The sequence below is a fragment of the Stegastes partitus genome, unplaced genomic scaffold (genome assembly GCF_000690725.1).
Source record: "Stegastes partitus isolate 25-593 unplaced genomic scaffold, Stegastes_partitus-1.0.2 Scaffold9, whole genome shotgun sequence".
Taxonomy (NCBI): Eukaryota; Metazoa; Chordata; class Actinopteri; family Pomacentridae; genus Stegastes; species Stegastes partitus.
Genome location: NW_007577740.1, coordinates 134,696 through 159,147, shown reverse-complemented (window position 1 = coordinate 159,147; position 24,452 = coordinate 134,696). Strand labels below are relative to the sequence as shown.

Genomic DNA, 24,452 nt, shown 5'->3' with positions numbered 1-24,452 from the left:
GAGTATTTCAACCTATTAACAACCATAGACAATACTAAAGAAAGACTATAATGGAAATACACAACTTGTATACTGTACAATACATACTGTAAATACTGCCAAAATCATGAGATCCAGAGTTTCTAATGAAGAAAAAATTGAAAACTGTGACCTGGACTAGTATATTGCCTGACATGAATCTGACCCAGCCAGCAACCCCACCAGCAAAGAACAGCTGAAAAATGGCAGAACATCTCTCTAGAAATGTGATATCCTCTATGCTGGTTGATCTCTCTTAGACATACAAAGATTTTTTTTTTTAAATGTACAGAATTTTGTTGAATATAAGAGATCCTGACACTTTTTGGTGCGACATGGATGCAAATCACTGCAAACTACTTTTACTTTCTCCTGACCTTCATCACCTATATGAATGAAGGTCATTTATATTTTCCCTCCTGACCACAAATACGGTAGAATTCATTCGTGTCACTCCTCCAGCTACATTAATAAGAACGGCATTCTTCTCTGAGTTCACCTTCTGATGACTCGGCGACAGCCACAGAGCCACAGAACTGAGGCCTGGATTGGGCACTGGCTTCTCCATGAATTTCTTCCACCTAAAAGACAGATTTATAGCAATCACTAGAAAGACAGTTATGAATATAAACACATTGTGACCACGACATCTTAACATTACAACATATCTTTTATTACGAACAACAAGGAAATGTCTTTGGTTAAGTGGTTTTATTTTAAATCAATCCACATCACATCATCACTGGCAATAAAAGACTGAAACTTACTGAATAGCACAGCATAATCCAAGAGACAACACAAGAACTATGACGACACTTCCACTGACACCTAGTGCTGTAATGAGCCTTGGATCTGTGGAAGAAACCATGAAGTAGTTTGTTGAGCACAAAAATGATTCACTTCCCAAAACTGTATAAAAAGCAGGCAGTGATTCACAATATAAAACACTTTCACCACTGATGGGAACAACAGGATCGTTCATTGCTTTTGAGTAACTGGTAATTCTAAACCGTTTGTAGAGAGTTTGTGGTATTTGGGTTACTTAAGGTAATTGATTAGTGAGTAACAGGAGTAATAATGTCGTTGGTTAGAATCTTTATTGTAGCACTTGAAGCTGATATTACAACAGCAAAACAATAATCATAAATCCTGCCACATTTCATTTAGTAAGACCAGGGCTGAATGATGTGCAAAAACAGTCATATTGCAATTATTTTGATATAAGTCACAGTTTTGGTGGGAATGGTCATTTCTGCACTTCTTCTCCACTGAAGCAAATCTAAAAATGATGATGGTTGTTTTTTTTCTGTGGTCTGTACTAAACAAGAATGTCCCCTTATGTCTGGAGAATATGATCGACATGCTTAATTTATAATGGTATGTTGTGACACCCTTTGTCAAAAAGTTGCACCTCCTGAGATTTGGATATTTCACTGGGCATACTGCAATTTTAATTATGTTTCAAGTAATTATTCAGCTCTAGCAAGGACACATTTTCATAATATATCATGAACATATTAGTTTTTATTCCTTGGACAGTGCTGTGTGCTTTGGAAACTGATCACATTTATTTATGCTCATTTAACAACCAACACGTTTTTATTAAACTTCTACTTCACACAGGCCTCATCTGTTTCTTACCAGTCCTATTGCCCCTTTTCTCTTCCCAGCAGTCAGAACAGTAAAGCTTAGCTTGCATGAGCTGGCATCCCTGAATTCTTTTGGTTGCATTCCAAGTTACTTCTTGCAGTTTCCCAGAACAATACAAACATTTTATCTTCATAACCATTGTTGAAAATGACAGATCTTGGATTGGGGACAAATTCTCTTTCCTGAAGTTTCAACATTTGGCACCACAGGAGCAGGTTATGGGTGGTGTAGTGAGTCCGGTCACCGTTTGACTAAAGCAAGACTGTTGTGCTGAACAGCGCCTACTGTAGCCACTGATAATGGTGAATGGTGAAACAGTTTGTACCACTAAGTAGAGAAGTCATAGAGTCCGTTAATGGACTCATTAACGGTCAAATGTGCATCTGTATCTATTTTACCTCTGCTAAATGTCACTCCTTGAATGTATTTAACTGAGCAGTGTTTTACGTTCTAATACATTTACTTTTGTGTTGGTACTTTACTTTTAAAAAGTAACTTATTTTGGCTGTAAAGTAAAGCAACTGCTGTGCGCATCTTATGAGCCTTGACATGCCAAAGCAGGATGATGATGTAACTGTTAAAGTTATAGCTGCATCAGGAAGGTACTGGGTGTGTGTGAAGCCAAGGTACAATGCAAGAAGCCAAACTGCTCTCAGGATCATCCTGAATTACCGCATCAATCACTCCTGAAGGTGAGCAGAGAAACACATGCTCTGAGGCCATAATTGCTTGTCTGTGTGTTTGCCTCACCACACGTTATCCCTTCTGTTTCAGATGCAGCTTCAGTCATTTTGCAGGCCTGTAAGCAAATGGTTCCTTACGGCAAAAAGAAGTAAAACAACAGTCTCTGGTCGTGAGTTGTAATTTGTAGAGCAAGGATACTTGAAACGTATTGTAGAGCAGGAATATGCTGTAGAATGAGAGCACATGCTGTATAGTGAGAATGTGTAGAGTAAAGAAACATTAGGATGTAGCCATGCTTAAGAGGAGGTGTTGAGAGAGCAATACCTAAGAGGTGGCGCGTAGAGGTTAATGGCATGATGCAGTCTTAAATACATGGTTATGTTATGACTTTTTTTCTTTTCTTTAATGTGCAGTAAGGGGGAAGAACCTATACCGGAGGCAGATAGGCCTCGATACCCCTGGCTTTTCTGCTAAATTTGGGGCTCTGGAAAGCTAAAAAGGCACACCGGTAAAACTGGGGTTCTCTGAAGGGGACAAATAAGGGAGGAGACTTTCGAGAAGTCTCCTCTCTAAAAGCAGCTGAGCTGGATGTTTCATTCCAGGAGCAGCTAAAGGTAGTTTCTGTTGCTGTCTCCAAAGAGCACAATAAACTTTTTTGCAACTGACTCTGTTTGTCTCCAGTGATCTTCATCAATTGGACCAGCTGAGTTTTTTTTTTCAAGCCTACTTCAATTCTTTAGAATTAAGTGTTAACTTACAATTAGTTTTAAAATTCAATGTTTTGAGTTTATTTTAGGCTAAGACAACCTTACTGACGTTGGACACAACAAATTCATGACTATTCACATTCAGAGGTGGTATGAATGATTTAGATGATCAAATTCGCAATCAAACTTTCTGCCCTTCACTGTGTGTGTATTGGCATCTCTTTAACAGTTTTCATACAAATGTGTAGGAATCGAGGATGTACACATTAAGAATTGAGCAAAATGGTCTGTCATCTTTTGAAAAAGTGCCCCCTTGAACACGTGCAGGAGCTTCACTGGTGTGTGCTGGTGCCACAGCTGGGGATACAGTCGCTTGGCTGTGCTCCTTGCTGCAAATCACATTACGGATGTTTTAAAGTAAATGGGACTCGGCTGGTAATTTCTTGGTCTGGGTTTGTGAACAAGGCTACCTGGGCCATTTGCCATCACATCATCCAAACTGTGGAACAGTCTGCCTTTCTGATCAAACTGGAGGCATCTTTAGTATTCTTATCGTTTCTTAAAACGTTCTTCTATTTAAAGGCCTTTATGAATATATGATACATGGCTGTTTCTTGTGATTCCTTTTCATTTCCCTTCTGTTTTATGATTTAACCATTTCATTTACCTTTGTTTGTGGTCTTTGTTTTTATGTCTCTGGCTGCTTGTAAATAAAGTTATTATTGTACAGTTATTACTTTTTGTAATTATTTGTTGTTTCTGTAAAGTACTTAGTAACTTTGTTGGGGAAAATGGCATCTAAATTAAGTTTATTATACCAATTGCTATATTATACTATATACCAAATGGTGACATCTGTGTCAAAATTGAATGCCTACACATTGTACCCCATGTCCTATGAACACAGATCTTAAGACCTTGTCATCCAGTTGCTCTTCCACTGGGCCATTTCTGGTTACACCAACAGACTCCTGACAGTGTCTATTGCAACTGCATTTGTAGAATTAAGGCTTAGAATTGTATAAATTATGTGTGTTACATAGGCAGGAGGCCTTTACAGACTACTCACCAAATCTTTTGGTTGTAAAGAACCTCTCTGTGCTTCTGGTAATTCCAGTAAGAGCTCTGGCCTCCACATAGACTCTGTATTGGGTGTCTGGTTTCAGATCTTCCAAAAACACATCCTGCTTTTTGCTATCTACAGTAACATCTAGAAGAAAGCCATCACAGAAATATCATAAACAGAGCATGAAGAGAATGTGCAAACTTAGAACCAGTCTGTAGGAGACTTACTGAGCAGTGTTCCATAGAAGACTGTGTAGTCGTTAACAACACCACTGCATTCCTCCTGTGACTTTAAATCCCAGCTCACATAGGCACTTTTGTCATAAGCTTTCACATCGATGATGTCAACCTTCCCTGGATCTGTGGAAATTATATTTTCAAAATCCAACTATTAGACATGAAGAATACTATTATAAAATTATTTCTAAAAACCTGAAAGGTGTACCTCCTACTCTGGAGCAGATCTGAAGGGCTTGAGTGCTGTGACCTGTCCTGTCAGCCATGAGGGGAGTGACTGTGATATTGTATTCCTTCTTATCCAGAAGATCTGTAAGAAAAAGAAGAATGGTCTAAAAAATCTCTGAGAGTGAAGTGGCAAGTAATGGTTGTAACATGTTGAAGTCCTAATTTTCTTCCAACACATATTGCTATGATTTGGCTTTTTTCGCCACATTATCACTGTGACTGTGTGGCGATGACATTAGTTCAGCAGTCAGTAGGTCCACTACTTTGGTGCACATGGAAATATCTCTAACTTTGGTGATCCCCTAAATTTCTCTCTTGTGCCACCATAAAATTAGCATTTCTGGGTGAGATATCTTAGTTTTTTTATGTGTTTGTTTGTTGGGGTTTATTTTGCATGTAGACCACATTAGACCGGGTTCATATATGAAAACATTATATATAACCCGGACCAGGTCACAAATCAGAGACTGTCTTTTAAAATCTAGTCCAGTTTTTTTTATTTTATTTTTTTAAATCTTACCTATGTAAGATTATTTTGTGAAACTTTCAGAGGAAGTTCCGATTATTTCATAAAATAACCACCAAGTAAAAACGCTGAAATAATTGTTAGCATTGTTAATATTAATCATTGTTATTATTTTTTAATTGTTATAATAACTAACAATAATTGTTGTTGTTATTGTTGTTATTGTGGTAATTGGTTATTATTATTATTATTATTATTATTATTATTATTATTATTATTATTATTATTATTATTAGAAGAGGAAGACGAAACAAGCTGGAAATACAGCTAAGCAGGTCATAACATATCAGCATATCACAGTTCTCAAAAGCATTTATAAAATGATAAGATCTTTCTGGCAAATGCATTACAGAATAGCTTTTGAAATCTAGTTCCACCAGCGTGTCCATTATTTGCCCCACCCAAGTGATGAAGATAAGACACAAATTGATCTGGCGGCCAAGCACGTTAGTGGGAACTCCTGCGTCTGCATGGGTAAGAAAATGACTCAGATATTATCCACAAGGTGCACTCCGTGATTCAGTGTTTAATTGATTTACCATCCACTTATCATTTTGAATCTGTTCTCTGACTTACCAAACAGAGTTGCATTTGTATATTTGGTCTCCTTCCAATAGATATGATTTCCACTGTGGGTCCAGTCAACCATATAACCACTGACAGGCTGAACAGGAGCCTTCCAGCTGACCAGAATCACACCTTCATGGGTTGAGGTGTGGATGTCAGTAACTTGGGGGAGGCCTGCCAGTGACATAAAATGAAAAGAGGCAAACAGCTTAAAACCAAATCAATAACAAACAACCATAAAAATGAAGCAACATAAACTGTGGTTACCCATTAAAAATGCCAAATCGATCATGCATTAAAACTCACTCTCTCCAATTGCTGGAACATAAACTGATTCCTTTGCAAGAAAGACTTCATCATGGAAGACTGTGAGAATTAGTCTTTGAGCGTCTTGGTCCACATCAACATCACAAGTTGAATTTCCACACGAAGTGTAATTCATTGAATTCATGTGTTCTTTGTAGGGCATCTGTGTGACAGTGTACTTAAATGTACCCTGACATGCTGAAGGAATATCCTGTGTAGATAGTTCAAAGCAGGTAAGGTCAAGAAGCAATGCAAAGGGACTATCTCTTAGGAAGTGAACAGATAAAAAGCTGAGACATGAGTCTAGAAATTCAATATATAAGTATTCAAAAATATGCTGTTTAAAGACAGTAACAACATGTTTCTTACTGTCCACATGACACGAACTCTTCTAACTCCGTTTTGGTCCAGTTCAGTCACTTTTCTCCACAGGTTTAACCTGACGTGACTTTCTGTAAAAGGTTCAAATATATGTTCAGAATAATTACACGGGAACACACAGGCAGCAGTATTATGATTGGTCCAAACTAAATTTCAGGAAAGAAAGAGTAGGCAAAAAGCCTGGAGTCCTTCCTAACTGCTGCAAGCAACTTTGCGGCTGTATTACTGTTAGTCATTGTTAGGGTTTGGTTTTCCAGGATTGGACTGCAATCATCTGTTACCTGTAACCAGTTCTCTAGACTAATTTTAGCAGTGACATCATACAGCTATACAGACTTAACTTTCGACCTTGTTGGCTTTGTATGAGATGTGTTATAAGATTCTCATTACTGTCTCAGTAAAGTGTTGGGCCACCACATGCCTACATGTATACAGGTCTACAGGTTTCTAGAACTGGTGGTGGAGAGCACTGTCTAACATGTCAGTCCAGAATCTCTCATAGGTGAGATGTGGTGACTGCAAATTTACATCATCAATCGATTGAGTGAACCCCCAATAACAACAACATTAATACTTTACTTGCTTTATACTTTATATGGAACAGTTTAAAAACAGAGTTTACAAAATGCATTGACAGACAAGCCAAAAAGAGGACACTCAGGAAGGCAATACAACAACAGAAAGCCAGTCAGACCAAACAGAAAGGAAAAAGACCAGAGAAGCAAAACATGGACAAATAAAGTTAAACAGTAAAAAACACAAAATGCAAATAACATAGTTTCTACATGGATATATTAATAAAACAAATCCAAATCCAAATAAAATAAGTCTATAAAATTTGGTTTTAAGAAGGGAATTTGGAACACTCAGGGAGGTTGTAATGTGCAGGACAGGTCCAGCTTGTATACCAGAAAACTCTTTTGAGTGAACATTGATCTTACTGTTTAGTTTGGAAAGAACTGTCTTCTCCTCGCTCCAGTTGCTCCAAGGGGCCTGGTCTAAAGCACAGCGGACTGAAATTTTGTAGAAAATGCAGGATTCCACTTTTTCAATGGAGATTTTCCCATTCTCCCCCTTGTTTAAAGTCTTATTACGCACCCACTAGAAAAAACAAAGATTTAAATCAGAAAACATTCTGTGAAATTCGAGTGAATTCCCAGTATGCCCAAGGCTAGAAAAAACACCTACAAGCTTTCATTTAGTGCTAAAAATGTACAATGGCAAATACCCATGAAATATGTCATGTTCTGCAAAGATGTCATTACTTTGTTTTGTTGAAATGTAGTTATGAGTGTTATTGGCAAAACAAAACAAAAACAAAAATGGCAGAATTGGATCAAATTTGTGAACGACGTGTAGCAAAGACAATGGTTTGACAAAAATGTTGTCCCAGGTTTGTCAGTGTTGTTTTACAAGTAAAACAAAAACATCGAGCAACATTCTGGCAATAATGAAAAGTTTGCCCCTACTGGGAAACATCCTAACTGCTGGTTTGCCAGTCGTGGTTTTGGCATTATTGGCAAACATGTCAGTTATGGACCACCATAGATCACATTTTGTGGCAATAATGATATTTTTATAGTTTTCCTGCAGACAGCTATAGTTAAACTTTGACAATGTCGCTGCAAATTTGCAGCAATTCAGAAATATGATTTGCATTTGAAAACATGACCATTCTGCAAATTTGTGGCAACACTGCCACAGATTCTTGACTAGCGTTCACTAAAAACCTACAATTTAAAGTGCAGTCTAATGCTGCACCAGCTGATCATTACACGAGCTACTTGAGGTTAAGGACTCATCTTCTTCATCTTCATCTTTTCATACGTTACTGTAACTACCATCTTTTTCAGCTTGTGAAAAGCATTCATATCAGAGTTCATGTTTTAAAAGTTAGAAAATTCTTGAAAATCTGACAAACACAGTATTCCATACATCTTCTGAGGAAAAGTGTTTTCGTTACCTCTTGAGTTCCTCCATCAGCTGATAAAGCCTGGAAAAGACCAACAGAAAGAGTCTAAATTAGCCATGAGTGGTGTAAGAATATTGTCAGAATCAAAAACAGCTTCTGTAATCTCGAGACCTTTCATTTTCATTGGGAGCAATCAGATACATTGTAAGGGACAGACTTGCCAGAGCAGCACTTATGTGTGGGTATCATGACAAGAATTATGTAGTGTTCACAGATAACCATGTGCAGCCCAAAAATTGTGTCTGCTTGGCAACTACACTACAAAAACAATAGCGCACATGATCGACATTAGTGGGCATGCAAGGAATATGTAGTTAACACCTCGTGCACATGCATGGAACTAAGTCCTCCAGACAGACTCCAGTGGACGAGAAAAGTAGCAGAATAACAACAACCACATCTCCATGGTGTCCGCAGCTGTCCACAACTGTCCATGCATGTCTACAAGGTGGCATGATGAAGGCTTAGAAGAGAATCCCAAATAGAAATCTGCAACGTAACAGCTGAACTGGGAAACATCCAACCAAAATAATATTGTTGCGTTCATGCAAGTTCTGTTTGTGAAACTGAAGTAGTTTCACCATGTAGTAGAAATATAACCTGTGGGGAAAATGCTTTTAATCTTATTTTGGGCAAAGTCATTAAAACTGAAGCAGTTATAATCAGATTTGAAGGGTGATTTGTGACATGCAGTCTGAACATTTCAGGAACCAAATATGGAAAGACATTATTTATCCACTGTAGGTACCCACTTTACTAATTTAGGTCATCTGTGACTGTTTGTAATGTGAAAAATTAGTTGTTGTTGTTTTTTTTTTTTACAGCAGTCTAGTGTTAACCAAACTAGCCATTACACCAACAATGTGCAAGATGAAATCCAACAACTTTGACCACGACCTAAAGTGCAACAAAACGACAACAAATACTGGTTACTAGGCATAGCTGCAGGCCAGAACTTCTTGTGTAGGAAAAAGAGCAATGGAGGTTTTCTATGTTAGCCTATATGATGAATTTTACATTTTTGATGGGGATGGTAGAGAGGAAAGGGCAAAGACTTAACAAGAACATTGAGAAGGCAGAAAAATGGGACTTTGTTGCCTCCTCTGCGTTTAACCAATTCGTGTTAGTTTTCTCTGAATTTAACCAATCAGTGCCCAGCCGTGCACAGGGGAGGTTCCTGCAGTAAGAACATGCACAGTGGTTCAGGCCTCCAAATACCTGCAGTATCAAACCACTTACCAATACAAAATTCCCTGGGAAGCACGCAGCCCCTCAACCAAACCCTAACAGAACTGTGCTAAGCTAAATATTATGTAGATTGCTTGTTTTATTTACTTAAATACAACCTTTACTTTTAGTCCTTTCTTCCTGGCATGAGTGTGATGCAGCTTATGGTCCAACTCTTGTTTATGGTAATGGTAATTTACTTTTGTAGTCACCGATGCTGAAATAGTTGTCATGACTGGTTTCACAGCTGTCTTCAGGTTATCGAACAGGGACATACCTTGTGTTTGATTTCACAGTGACACTTCTGTGAGCCAAGTGATCGATTCCACGTAACCAACAGGTGATCAGAGAAGACAATTACTGCTACCTTTGGGCGGATAATTTTCACTGAGGGAACATAAACATGGCAGCATCATCAAAATCCAACAGATGAGAAGAAAAACACCTGTTTATATAAAATGTAATTCATTTACTTACATATTTGATATGGTGCAAATTCATAAGAATCCGAGTAAGCCTCCCAGTTTGAAGTTTTAGCTCTCACCATAACAGTGAAATTATCAAATATTTCGCTATGATTGGATGTACATATTGTTGTATTAGAGCTGCATATTTCCATTGGGGGAGAGTGTAAAGAAGAGGCCCTGAAAAAAAATACATGTTTTATATTAAATTCAAAAATAGTAGGAAGGTGAAATGTTTCTGTATTCATTCTTAACAAAAGGAAGAAAATACAAAACCTACCACCATACAGTGTAGTTTACTGTCAATGAAGGATCAATCTGATGTTCCCAGCTGCATGTGAAGAGCTGTGGCATACCGTCCCCCTCTTGATTCACATAATCCAAGGTACACGATATCTTTCTTGGTTTTACTATTGATAAAAGCAAGCAACCAATGTCATATGCAGTATTTCATCTTACTACAGGCATCAACAAACGTATTAACTGTGAGAATACAAGGAAATTACTTCTTACAGTAAGTTGTGATGATGGAGCCTCCAAGGATTTGCTGAGTATCTGCACTGTAGCATTCCAATGTCGCTCTGTGGTGAGTGAAGTTGCTCAGTGACACGACTGTCAATGTGGAGTTGATAGTGTTTGACAGTCTTTCATCAATAGGTCTGCTTTTCAGTGTCCAGAAGACTTTGCTATTAGCACATGAAGTAAGGCACACTAGCTTGATACTGGATCCCATTTCAATGTACGGGTCTTTAGGGAGAACATCGCAGTCGTTGGTATGTTGGTCTGCAGGAAATGATACTGTTGTTAAACACTTTCACTTTTTTTCAATGATGTAACTGGTTGCATTAAAGTAGTTTTACAGTTCAGAGTTCAGGCAGATTGCTGCTTTTCACATTCACGTCTGCAGGCTAGTAGTCCAGACGTTGCAGGCGCTTTGATTTGTACATGCTTTCCATCAGTGGTGCCTAAACATAGCAGAACATTCCAGTTTCTCCAGGAATCCTGAACTATGTCTATCAACTGTGCTTGAAACAGGAACGATCACACTGACAGAGTGCTACAGCTCAATCTGTGGCTAACTGCTATTTCCTGTTTAAAGAAAAGAAAAAAAAAAAAAAAAAAAAAGCAAAGTCACTGCTTTTCAGAAACATATGCCGGAGCCTCACGTGTTTTTCTGTGTTCAATATGAGGGACAATGAGACCACCAGCCGCAGATCAAGTCATGGCTTTGTAGTCTGAATAAAACCACCTGGGTGTCTTCTTTTAATGTCTTCGTCAGTCTGCACACATGGATGCACAAAGTATTAATTGGCCCTCAGGTAAGAGGATTCAAACCACTCTGATACAGTAATGTCTGGTCCAAGACATTTTGTGAATACTCTCTTGTCAGAAACTGATAAAAGAGTTTTTGAGCTTCTGTTTGAAAATCCACATCAGCCTTAGATTTGTTGGGTTTGATCATATACATTTTGTAAGGTCTTTATCTTACTTCATGAAGTGTCTTGGAATGGCAAGTTGTGAATTGGCTCTTCATAAATACAACTGAATTGAATTCTTTGTGCAGATGTGTTCACCCCTAAGAAACTGACTATAGGGGGATATAATGATAGCTTGAGAAGTGTAACAGACTAGTCTGTCTGTGTGTTTGGTAAAGAGCATGGTGTCAGTGTTTCCTATTACAGATTACCAAAGTATCCAAAAACTTTCAATTGAACCACTGAAGTAGTTAAGATGTGAAAAAGAGTTATGTCATCAATTTGTTTTTTACAGAACACAGTGGATTGGGGGGTTTTGTTGCCATTGTTTTTCTGTTTTTCCAGTTCTCTCTTTCAAATTTTAAAAACAGCCAAAAATAAAATGCCAAAAAAAAGTTAATCAGAGTGACACCAGAAGTTCGTGGTTGGCCAGTAATCTTGGTGACTCAACACTTCCTGTTGCTGCTTGACAAATGGTTGCAGGTGGAAAGCCTATAATTTGAAGCAGCAAGAGAAAGACTTGTTTGCATTATGAGTACATTAGCTCCACATCACACTGTCTTACATTATGAAGAACCCATTAGGAAACTACGAGACTTCTATCTGAGCAGGCGTGTGCACTCCAAACAGCCACACTTTCACTACACAAGAGAAGCAGATTGAGTCTCTCATATATTCTAATTACATTCAGGTCACACAACTAAGCATTCCTTACACCTGAAAAATAAGCACTCAGAGATTTTAGAAAAACCTGCGAGATTTAAAATTATTTTAAAATTTGTTTTCAAAACAATTACAGCTGTTCTTAGGATATTTCCTGAATTCCTAAAACCTGTTTCCTGATTTTCCTATCTAGACAGCTGAATATGACATACCTTCCTGTACTTTTTGTGCAACACAAGAAAAGTATTCATGTTTTATTCTCTTTCAAAATTCAACAGACAACAAAAGTTAGTACACTCCTGTGTAATATCACTTAGGCATCAAAAAAATCCTAGTTGTAATATCCCACAGTAATTGCAATATTTCTGGGTTAAACAGTTGATAGTTTCCTTTTGTGAACAATCAAACACTTTAAAAAGACTAATTTAAAAAAAAAATAGAGGCCACAAAGTAGAAGCTTGATGCAGTGAATACACAGTACAAGTTAGAAAACATGTGATCATTGAAACAAAACTAGGTTTACCTGTGATTTCCAACCAGTCTAACTGCATACCCATGGTTATAAAATGAGATGTGAACACAAGAACTCTCTCTGTTTTGGACCTATGGGCTGTGTCTGTCTGCATGTCTGCCTCATGGATCCAGATGGAAAAGAATTTACAGAGAATCTAAAAATGCCTGATAGTAAGACTTTACAACGATAGAAAAGAATCAAGGAAGATTGGTGACCAACTACGTGAGACAAAACACATTGAAAATATAGTAGCTTTCCCCAAACTACACTTGTTTCAGAGTTAGTCAATTTTTAGATTGCAATTTCACATAAAATATGGTCGGTGGTTCCTAAAATTGTAATTTGTATAGTTCCATCAAAGAAACATTTAAGTTCAAAAGATGCTTTCATTGAAGTACCTGTGTGATGCCAACAGAAGTGAAGGCATCAAAGCCAATATTACCCTCTTCAGCAAAGATTGGACCAAACTTGGACCTGACACTCAGATTGGGAACCACTTGGATAAATCTATATATGCAGTTGTTAAAATACACTTCAATCAGCTACAACAGTAAAATGCTCCTCACAAATGAACTTCTGTTGGAGGAATACTTTTGGTTTTGATACTAGCTAGATTTGACAGCAAGCTACTGATATGAAATATACTTGGAATGATGTATTCTTATTGTATAGTTTGCTTTATGCACTGTTGCTTTTACTTAAGGTAAAGCTTTAGTCCTTCATTTCTAATCAAACATCAAATGACAATTTCAAAAGAAAGGCAACATTTCCAATTAGCTGTGTTATCATAAGACTAGCTTTACAAAGCTAACAGCTGATCTCCTGAGACCAATGCCACATTAGATTCTACCTTACAGAGAACAACATTAAATGTGTCAGTGATTTTTTTGAATCTGTTTCAAGAGTCCAGCAATGAGCAGCTTGTTGATTTGTAATACTTAAAGAGTGGCTCAAAGATATTTATCCAGGCTCTTTTCATTTGGTGTCAAAATAAGATTTTATCTAAAGTGTTTCGTTATAGAATATCGTCTGTTACAAAACCTGCTCTGAAATCAAAAAATGTCACGCTATTGCATACAAACATTTCAAGACCTCATATTGTGGTGATTTTGAATAAGACATTCATAAGAATTCTCACATGGACAATAGAACAATATAGATTTTGATGCACTCAAATGTGTAATCTAAAATAATAACAACAATGTAAAATGTTATGATACTAATAAACTGCCATTTGTACTGTGTTGGTTGTTAAATCGACAGCTTGTACAAATACAGTACCATAACAACATCCTAGCCAAATGAAAGTAAAACAAGCAGGCATTTCCAAGAACTCCAAGAAACGCATAAGACTGGCACATCTAGAGCTTCATGAACGTCTCACTTTGTCAATTACAAAACACAAAAAACAGTAGAAGAGGAACTTACCTGTACAAACAGATGGAATGACAGCCAGGATAAACAGGACCAGGATGGTGTACATTCTTTTACCCTGGGAAAAGATCTCTAAGAAATCGCCTTTTAACTACATTTAGAGCTGCGAGGGAGTCAGCGGTACCAGACGACAGCAGGGTTTAGAGAATAAGTTCGGGCGGACCGAAGCCCACACTGCAGCGCATTGTCCCCACTGTGGAGCAGAACAGGAACTGATGACACCCTGAAATAAACGGGAGTTATTACCCAACCGAAACACAGCCACATAAAGCGGGAAGTGAAGTAACTCGTGGACAGTTTCTAAACTGTGATTATCGGATGTGTTTCTTCCCTCAGAGACCTGAGATGAGCTGTTGTCAGGAAGCTGCTGATGCGCTGCTCCCAGGAACCGGAGCTCTGTGTCCAAGAACAACATCCCAGCAAAGCATCAGCGTCACACTGGAAAGAAAGACACATTCTAATGTGCATCTCAGATTTCTCTTGGAAGACTTCTCCTTTATTGTTTTAAAATAGCTTAGGCCCACAATACAATTCAGAATAACCAAACAGCTTATATAGTCCAACACTAAAAAGTAATTCAAGGGACCTATTCCTGCCGTTTAATTAAATGCATGGCTAGATAACCCTTGCAATAAAGTGGCAAACAATATTTTGATGGGTTGGGTTGACATAAAAATGCTGCTAATTGCATCAAATTATTATTGTGCTAGTTTAAAATCAAATTTCTGCGTTAGTAGATGTAAATCAAAGCCTACGCTGAGGTAACTTAATGAAACTTGGCTTGGTAATTTCATTTTTCTTCACCTTGGGTTTAGGGTTTCAAGTCCCCTCCCCTATTTTAACAGGCCTGGACAATTTTAGATGGTTACCACTGGCACTGCAAATAACTTTTATTGTAAAGGAAAAGCTAATCTCCCAAACATTATGTCGTTTTTTGGCTGAACATAATTTCATTAGAGGTTGTCTTAACTCAAACAGATTGATGGTAGCTGTTTATTTTGTATTTTTCATTTTTTTGTTCATGCCTAAACATAATTTTTTAAAGTGCACACAGCTAATCTATGAAAGTATTTCTGGCTATGTTCTATTTGATATACCAAAAGTGGAGCGACTTAGTCAGACTTCATCCTAACCATCAATGATTCAGTATATGGACAGTTTATTCAGAGAGGATGAGCGTGATGCCAGACTCTTGTGCCAGGAGCCAGAACGAATTCCAAAAAGCAGAGCTGGACTGTTTTACAGCACTGGCCAGGATGACACTATAACACACATTAGTAATTGTGTCAGCCGTTGAACATATGGCCTGTACTTAAAACAATGTCTGTCTACAACTGGGCTCTGAGTTCATCTCTGACACACTCCAGGGTTTCCCTGTTGTTCATTTTAATTGTATGTTTTGTTTATTTATTTATTGTGGCTCTCTATTGTTCTTTTGCTCTGACTGGGACAATTTTGTACCGTTGTGGTCATTTTTATGTCTTTAGGATTATATGGTGTTTTGGGGCTTGTTTTGTGTGTCTTTGTAGGTTTTGTGGACAGAAAAACTCTGCATTGTTGATGGTTTACCCAGACGCCTTTCTTTTGTGTTGCTATAGCTCCATCTAGTGGTTGATGCATGTCATTTACCAAGGGGTTAACTAAACAAGGCTGGAGAAAAAAATCAGGTGGGAAATCATCATTCTAATATTATCTACAAGCTTCCTTAAAACTTGTCACTATAAGCCGAATAACACCTGTAGCCTCCACGTTTTGTAATATAACCATATATAGTCTCATTTAGCATACCGGCTGTTTGGCAATATGCGTCCTTGTCCGTACTTGCGTTCTTGGTATTGAGAAACGGCCACCATGTAATATGATGCTGTTACGAAAATACCCCGGAAGTACTTTTGCGAGCATGCGCACTATGGACTGAACCACTGATCGCGCTGCTAGCTTAGTATGCTCGCTTACATTCGTTTTGCTACCTTTGGACTTAGTTAAGCTCAGTCCACTTGATAAGTGTAGCTGCATGTTGGTTTTAAAAATATATCAGAAATATTTAATACATCATACATATGGGGTAACACCAATCGTTAAGCTGAGAAATTGCGCAACCATTACTTCCGGGTTATGTTTATAACTTGAACGCCACCCATCAATCTCGTGCCTGCTGACTTGTCCCCGGTCCCCACTTTAATGTCCGCGGCGGTGCTAATTGCCGCTGTTGTCGGCGGTGGGGTCCTGCTGCTTATGCGCCGTTTATTCCCTCGACAGAAAGCCGTTCAGTTGCTCCAATATCCAGTCGACACTATGCGGGGGAAAACAGTCATCGTGACCGGGGCTAACAGCGGCATCGGGAAGGCCGTAGCCGGGGAACTACTGAAAGTCCATGCCCGGGTCATCATGGCCTGTCGGGACCTGCCAAGCGCCGAAGAGGCAGCCCAGGAGATCAAGAAACAAGCGGGGCCGGAGCAGGGGGAGGTGGTCATCAAACACCTGGACCTGGCTTCTCTCACATCAGTCCGAACATTCTGTGATGAAATTAAGGACGTAAGTGGGGTGACTCACGGGAAAGCAGGCGTGGGGATGTTAGCTAGGTTGTTTACTGGCTGCTGTGCAGTTTGTCCTTTGAAGTGACTGCTGTTCATTCCAAGATAGTGTCCTGTCTCCGACACAGCAGGGCATAGCAGATACAGCTGGCTGCAGCTGTCCTTGGTGCTGAACGTTTGTATTGCCCCTAAAGCAGAGCTGCCAGACTTCACTCTGATAAGCTGTTAGATGATGGTCATGCATGGACTAATTCTCAACAGGGGTCTGTCTGGGAATGCATATCTCTTGGCAGATTTTAGAGATAGAGTTCTTATTTGTTCGAAGCTGTAGTCAAGATATACTTTAAGTGACTGTAGTTGATTTTGCCAGACATTTGAGGCTTTAATCAATGCATGTCACAAATCACAAATCTGGGGGCTTTGCTTGGTTTACTTTGGTTATTATAGCATATTATTTCATACTATGGATACTTAATAAGGTACACAATATAATATGATGGATTCCTAACAGCTTTGCAATAAATTCTAGTGTAAGTCAGAGTTATAGAGTAATCAGTTTGATGTTTCTTTGACATTTGATGATTGTTACCTCCCATAACCACTGACTGTCTCAGGGTAGTCCCTACAAGACCGCATCTGTTTTATTTCAGAATTGATTAAACACGTTCATTTATATTTGTAGTATTTATTTAGTTGTTTGGTTAAATGTAATGTTTTGTTTGTATATGAAACAGTATACAATGCGTGTAGGACAAACTTCAGAAGCCTGCTCTGAATTAGTGCTTTGAAAAAAAAATAAAAATCTGGTACTTCTGAAGGTCACATGGATCTCCCAATGAGAAATAAACCAACTAATGATTTTACATTCACTAAACCCTCATTCTTACTTGTATTTATGTGTATATTGCTTTGAGTAGTTATAGATCTACATTTTTGGGTAAAAAGCATTTTGGTTAGTCATTCCAGTGATGATGTTATTCATCTGTTAATGTGGAATATTAAATGTTTTTCATTGCTCTTGCTTAGGAGGAATCCAAGATTGATGTGCTTATCAACAATGCGGGCGTCTACCAGTGTCCCTACACAAAGACAGAAGATGGCTTCGAGATGCAGTTTGGCGTCAATCACCTGGGTCACTTCCTCCTCACTCACCTGCTGCTGGACATCCTGAAGACTTCAGCTCCCAGCCGCATCATTGTGGTTTCCTCTAAACTTTACAAATATGGTCAGATCAACTTTGATGATCTGAATAGTGAAAATAACTATGATAAAGCATTCTGCTACAGTCAGAGCAAGTTGGCCAACCTGCTGTTCACACTTGAGCTGGCTCGTCAGCTTGAGGGGACAGGGGTCACGGTCAATGCTCTCACCCCGGGCATCGTGAGAACCAGACTAGGCAGACATGTACAAATTCCTCTCCTGGCTAAGCCCCTGTTCCACCTCGCCTCACTGGCCTTTTTCAAGAGTCCACTGGAGGGGGCCCAGACTCCTCTTTATCTGGCCTGCTCCCCAGAGGTGGAGGGAGTGTCGGGGAAGTGTTTTGCGAACTGTAAGGAGGAGGAGCTGATGGCCAAAGCTACAGATAACCAGGCAGCCAAGAAGCTGTGGGACATAAGCATGAGGATGGTTGGACTTACTGACTGAGCAGAGTCCTGTTCTGTGGCCATTACTGATGGAATTAAAAGTTCTTGGACCAGATAGTTAACTTCTTGCAGCCCCATAGACACCATCATCCAAGAGATAGGTTGTAAAATTTGCCACTTTGAGGATTAAAACATGAGCTAAATGACATGTTGTGCCAGTGATAGTGACTGTGACTAGGCGCGCTACATTGCAGTGAGCTGGTATGAATGAAGATTTTAATTCAAAAATGTGCCTGTGAAAGTGATGGTTCAAAAGAGAAAGCATTGTTACATGAAATCATCTACTTTCTTAATAACTCTCTTAACCTGAATAAAACGTGCTAATTTGCTGCATCCAACAAGGCTGGTTAGTCTGGGTTCTTCAATATAATGCTTGTGTAGCAGTGTTTTTTATAATGCCATGACCTGAGCAAGATTTGAACACACGCAAAGATCAAAGGGAGCAAACTCTGGAGCGAATTGCCTCGCAGCATTCATCAAAGACAAGCTGAGCTGTCACATTTTTCTCCATTGTGAGGTCCCATTATTGCTTGTGCTCTGCAAACCCTCAGAGTGGAGTGATCCGCGTATCCATTTCATGTTCAGCTGCTGTGTTTGAATGCAAAATGTGTGCATACTTTAGCATCTATTTTTCAGTGTAACGAAAGGAGAGGTGGGGGGAGCTGTTAATCTAGTTTGCTCCTTTCGATGTGTTTGAAGTGTAAATGCTTCCTGCTGTGTTTGGAAGAGCTGGAACAATTAAGGTCGACAATGCAGATGAGTGGCTCCCTCCTGTGGATGGATTCAGTCACAAATAATGCCCCTCTCATTTCAGATGGATGGGGAAAAAAAGGAGACACAGCAATAGAATGTGTTAACCCTGTGAAATTAGTTGGCATTAGGATGAAATCTGAACATCAAGAACACTGAAGTCACTGAATTACTGCCCTATGTATGCTAACAGGACTATTTTTTTTAATTTTTTTAATTTTTTATAAGGCAGGTGAATATAGTAGCCAAGCATGGCTGCAACTCACCATTTTTTTTTTTTTTTACTTTGGGCTCATCTGTTAGTTGTTTTTCAAATTAACTTAGTAATTGTTTGGTATAAAATTGGGAAAAATATCTTCAGAGTCTTGATTTGTGAACACTGAAAAGCAACTAATATTTGAAAGGTTGGAACTGAAATGCATTTGACATTTTATGTTGAAGTATGTGACTTCAATGATTAATTGATTAGCAACATACGTATTGCCTTTTTCTTTTTCACATTAAAAAAAACCTGTCACCTTATTGTTATGTATTAACCTAAAATAGTAGAATTAGCAGGTTTTAACAAATTCCAAAAGAGGTATTTATACCAAAGATATGTTTTTTTCCAGCCCCTGTATATTTAGTCTACATGACAGTTTTACCCTATCACAGAAGAGTATATGCTGGTATCTGTTGTGCAGTAGTTCTTATTGAGTGTGTTACGTATCACAAATACTAACAGCATGTCATACATTTGCTTTGACTGTAGTGTTTTCTTGCAGATGATTCCTTGGAAAACGCAAACTTCCTCTGTTTTCAGTTTGCTGATCTTGTTAAAAACCCTTCTCTACTAACCTACTTTTGAATTCACAACAGTGATAAAGAAAAGCTTCACAGTGACTCAGCAGGCATGAACCACATGGTTGCAGCAATCTGAGTGTGGATGATGAAAAATCTCCCTCTCACTTCAGTCGACTTCACGCTGCCGATCAGGAGATGTGTAATTAACTCAAAACAACAGCTGATCACATGCAGTTGACCTTGAACGGAGACAGTACAGCCACATAGGATTAAAGGAAGGCTGAGAGCTTAAATATATGGTTTGTGCTTTATTAGGCAAACAAAACAACCAAAATATATAAACATGCATTGTTGTCAAAGAAACAGGGGTACAGTGGCTTTGTGGGGTGTGGGCATTCAAATCTGAGGTAGAATGGGGGCAGGAAAACCTTTCTGAGGGATATAGAAGAGCAAAAATAAAGGAATACTGACTGCTAGGACAGGTGTTTACATCTCAAAACGTTCCATCAATAACAATAAAACACACCCACTGATACTGTCAAATTCAGTTAACAGAAGAAAAATTAAATGTAATGTTTGTCATTGTTCAATAAGGGATTCATATGATTAAGTTTCCCCTTAATTTCAACACTCACAATATGTAAATCTTCACAAAGCCAACAGTGTTTCAACCAATTAAAAATAATGACTTAAACAAATCTATGTGCAGTTTATTGGGGCAAGTCTCAACTAAAATACCTCTCTGACTTTCAAATATAGAATTGGCAGTTTTTAATTTATATACAAGTTCCAGAATATCGAGAAGATTTGCACTTTTTGTTTGTATTGGATGTATTTCTTGCTAACAGTTACATACAAAATATATCACTCAATTTTTCATTAGTATATATTTGTACATTAAATACATACACATTCTTACAAAATTTAAGAGCTCCTTCAGCTTCCGTCTCCCCCGTCCAACTCTTCGAGTGACTTACTTCCCCATGACATTTGAATTGTAAACAGTTGCCATCCACTGCCATACAATCAATGCTTTTAAATGATCAGCAATAGTTACATGTTCATGATACTGAATTATTTGGCTCCTGGCTGCTATTTAAACCATTTTCTATCAAAATGGTGGCACTAACAGAAGGTGTTGCTGAACGCATTGCGGCCTTGCGTCTACTATCCTATCAAACTTTGAAAACGATTGGAAAGTCTCAGTTCAGAAGTGTTCCATATAGCTGGGCCTTAGTCAGACTGTCCTTCCTGGAAAGTCCCAGGGAGCCAAATTTTTGGTTGTACGGAGGAGGAGGTGGTGGGGCCGGCGGTGGCGACTGGCTCACCTGTGCAGGCAGGCTGTGCATCTCCACTTGATAGTGCTGCAGCTCTGCGGCCATTTCCAGGGACCTCTGGTTAAGAGATTCGGAAGAGCTGTTGGGGCTGGGGTCTACATAATCCGTGCTCTGGCCTCCAGCTGCAACATTGCATTCCCTGTCTTTGGAGCTCCCTGAGTGGTAGAGGCTGTGCTCCGACCCCTGGCTGTCCTCCGCTCGGTACAGGTGAGCTTGGCTGTGCGCCTGCCGCAGCCCTGGACTGCATTCAGGACTGGGACTGGCAGCTGCCCACACTGGGTCCATGACATCCACTCCCTGATGATAGTAGTCCGCCCCTTCCTGGAAACTGCTGTAGAGCGGCCCCAGTCGGATCTTAGCAGGCCGTACAGAGAAGTGCTGCTCTGAGAAGCTGTAAGGGGAGGCACGGCCTGGGCTGCGGTAGGTGTTGGCACTTAAGTCCTCCACACTAAGCTGCCGCCATCGACCAATCAGCTCCTCCTCCTCAGGGGCTAATGTGCTGCCTCGACGACTGTCTCCGTAGGCGACACTTGGGGAGGAGGATGGAGGGAGCGGCTCATAGGGCTCACTGAAACAGGACGACATGGTACGGCTGTAGACAGGAGAGCTGCCGTTCTGGTGGTGGCTCAGCTCCGTCTGTTGGAAAGGATGAGCGTTGGCAAAGCCCCGTGGAGAGTCCCTCTCCCAGGATGAGTCACTCTTTCTCTCATAGTCCCCTGCATCTCTCCAGTCCATGTAGAGGGAATGATGGCGCGGGGAGGAGGCTGCACTGCTGGGCGGGCCGTTACCTTTGTCCTCAGACCCCGCTGCACTGAAGCTGGAGTAGGAGCTAGAACCTGCCCCCAGTGTAGCGGGAAACTTAGCAAAGTGCTCCTGGGAGAAGCCGGCTCTCAACCCCACAGAACCTTCCTCCGGGTTGCTGTCGGTGGAGTTCTGGGGCCCATACAGCAGCTTTCTCTGACCGTGAAGGTCCATGCTGGGCCTCCGCTCACGGTGACGTTCATCAGGGCAGTACAGGGCCGTGTCACTACTGTACAGGTCAGATTTGTATGCTGCACGGAGCCCCAGACGCTCTCCAGGGCCCAAGCGCTCCAGAATAAAAGTATGGTCCTGGGTTTGCGGGCTGGGGGAGCGGGAGGCCTGGCTGCTGCTGCAGGCCTCATCTGGCTTCTCAAGCACTTTGGCAATGAGAGAGGCTGGGACAGAGTCAGAGTAGGTGTGACAGAGTGGAGAGTCCTCCAAGTGCATGGTCAATCGCTCCTGAAAATCAGCAGGCAGCTAGAAGTGTCAGAGAAAAGAGAAGAGCGCGACGATATGTGTAGTAAATGAGTTGCTGCATCAACAGTTGGAGATATTTTATGAAGAAGGGTTTGCATGTAATACATATAATTATCACACTAAACACCTTATTCTATTCAGTGTAAATAGTTTCTTGGACATTACACACTCCATCCATTGCAAAAACTCCTTGGACTCTCATTGTAATCAGAAATACTTTCAGACTGTCCACATCAAAGGCATATTGCATGTCACACTGAGCACCAGGTCAAGATTATTTACTGTATCAACTGTACAATATCAGTTTGCCAGATTATTAGATTGTGCAATGATTGTGAACAATAGAAAATACTGAAAAATGAAATCTGAAGCATCAGAGAACTTCTGTGTTGGTTTTGGCTTGTATGTGTGTGCACATGATTTTTTCCTGATCTTTACCATAGACTGTATAAAAGATGGACGTAGCAACCGGCCCCGAAAAATGAAGCCAACCTGGAAGTTTTAAAAACCTGCAATATCAGTACGTCCACTAGCTGCTGGCTCCAAAAAGCCCTGGCTCTCACAGACTTGAATTGGAAAAGAAGTGATCACAGATCACAGATGCCGCATTCCTACAGCTCAGGATTGTTTTCTTATTAGTTTTCATAGTCAAATCCAGAGATCAGGTGGCCAATCTGAAAATAAATCAATGCTGAATTTTTAAAAAATCGTCAACATTCTGCGGGGCAAGGGGCGTGGCTGGCTTGATTGACAGTCGACAGCAACAATGCAGACAAATCGAGCAGAAGGCAGTAAATGTGGGCGGGCAGAGAGGGCCCGCCTCTCAATCCGTCTGACCAATCGCTGCTCCTATGGCTCCGCCCCCCTCCGACGATTTTTGCATCACTGGCTCCAAAAATCCAAGATGTCAACCAGGAAGTAGCAAAACCCTGGCTTCATTTTCTCCGTGCAGGAACCAACGGGTGACGTCATGGTAGCTACGTCCATCTTTTATACAGTCTATGATCTTTATTCAAAAATGGTGCTTGTAATATTTAGTACCAGCCAGTGTAGTCTGCATCATTTCATGTAGTCTGATGGGCCTGTTTGAAGATATGGCCTGTATCATACAGTAGATACATGAATGGAGCTCAGTATGGTGCTGCTACTCAGTCACGAGGGACTCTCCCAATCAATCGTCATTATAAAAGAGACATCTTTAATGTTTGGCAGGACACCTAGAACTGTGAACAAGGTCAGCATTTATGTTGCTCTTTGTTTTAGGAATTTTCATTCCAGGATGTTTTATAATTGTAAAACTTTCCCAGTTTCTACAAAAGCTATTTTGTTTTCGTGACACCATCCCATTGCAGAAGTAAACCTTGTGTGTTAGAAAGCGCAGGTATTTTGTGTACATGTTTGGCAAGCTGTTTGCATTCTAGTGACTTCTTTGAGTTCTCATATAAATACATCATGCTGAAAGAGGCAACCACATGGTGTGAATTGGTCCTCATTTTCAGACACATTTTCTGACACTTTTGTCGCAGGCTGTCTTCCATCACCAACACTCCAAACTGGCTACTGATGTCTTACAGTGTGAGCCAGGACCATAGTTTTGGCTTGATGACCAAAGATATTATTCTCAATTATGTTTTGAGGGAAACATATTTTATAAATAAAGGAGAGCTTCAAGGATGTTGTGAAAGAGTTGCATTTTAACCCAAACCATGCTATTTTCCCAACTTTACTGAGTCATTTTGGTGCCTAAACTTAAGCTTTTACTCAAGTTTGATATAAAACTGTCAATCAAAGCATTTTAATTAACCTTACCATGACTTTTGGTGCCTACACCTGAAAAACTGAAAACAAAGCTTAGATCTAAGAATAATGGTTCCAGATGCGACTCCCAGTCCTCTGTGTGAAAGTCCTGTTACTGACTTATGCCTCCATCACTCTTACGTTGACATGAAGCTCTTTCACAGTGGAAGCTACTGCATCACAGATGAAACATATGTTTGTTTCAAAATAAA

General features: G+C 39.8%; 3 protein-coding genes across 3 annotated transcripts in view; 1 reads left to right on the top strand and 2 right to left on the bottom strand.

The window, feature by feature from the left end:
* The window catches only part of LOC103359132 (interleukin-6 receptor subunit beta-like), a 16,083-nt gene extending 1,673 nt beyond the window's left edge, over window positions 1-14,410 (bottom strand). The window contains exons 1-15 of the mRNA XM_008284356.1: window positions 14,113-14,410; window positions 10,546-10,815; window positions 10,313-10,442; window positions 10,046-10,212; window positions 9,846-9,955; window positions 8,333-8,362; window positions 7,311-7,470; window positions 6,358-6,440; window positions 5,989-6,199; window positions 5,692-5,856; window positions 4,570-4,671; window positions 4,353-4,484; window positions 4,129-4,269; window positions 786-870; window positions 518-599 (exon numbers count right to left, since the gene is read on the bottom strand). Of these exons, the coding sequence (XP_008282578.1) occupies window positions 518-599; window positions 786-870; window positions 4,129-4,269; window positions 4,353-4,484; window positions 4,570-4,671; window positions 5,692-5,856; window positions 5,989-6,199; window positions 6,358-6,440; window positions 7,311-7,470; window positions 8,333-8,362; window positions 9,846-9,955; window positions 10,046-10,212; window positions 10,313-10,442; window positions 10,546-10,815; window positions 14,113-14,167 (1,923 nt within the window). The 5' untranslated portion in view covers window positions 14,168-14,410. The remainder of the gene's footprint in view (window positions 1-517; window positions 600-785; window positions 871-4,128; window positions 4,270-4,352; window positions 4,485-4,569; window positions 4,672-5,691; window positions 5,857-5,988; window positions 6,200-6,357; window positions 6,441-7,310; window positions 7,471-8,332; window positions 8,363-9,845; window positions 9,956-10,045; window positions 10,213-10,312; window positions 10,443-10,545; window positions 10,816-14,112) is intronic.
* Window positions 14,411-16,098: 1,688 nt separating this feature from the next.
* rdh14b (retinol dehydrogenase 14b) lies at window positions 16,099-18,636 on the top strand. The gene is made up of 2 exons (XM_008284344.1): window positions 16,099-16,653; window positions 17,679-18,636. The coding sequence occupies exons 1-2, from the start codon at window positions 16,300-16,302 to the stop codon at window positions 18,294-18,296; spliced, it is 972 nt and encodes a 323-aa protein (XP_008282566.1). The 5' UTR covers window positions 16,099-16,299; the 3' UTR covers window positions 18,297-18,636.
* Window positions 18,637-21,030: 2,394 nt separating this feature from the next.
* The window catches only part of LOC103359114 (brain-enriched guanylate kinase-associated protein), a 30,938-nt gene continuing 27,516 nt past the window's right edge, over window positions 21,031-24,452 (bottom strand). Inside the window, exon 7 of the mRNA XM_008284333.1 lies at window positions 21,031-22,443. Within this exon, the coding sequence (XP_008282555.1) occupies window positions 21,031-22,443 (1,413 nt within the window). The remainder of the gene's footprint in view (window positions 22,444-24,452) is intronic.

Bases quoted from the DNA above. Each gene is read 5' to 3' on its own strand.
- rdh14b (XM_008284344.1), top strand. From the start codon at position 16,300: ATGTCCGCGGCGGTGCTAATTGCCGCTGTTGTCGGCGGTGGGGTCCTG. The intron at 16,654-17,678 runs GTAAGTGGGGTG...GCTCTTGCTTAG, and splicing joins TCTGTGATGAAATTAAGGAC to GAGGAATCCAAGATTGATGT.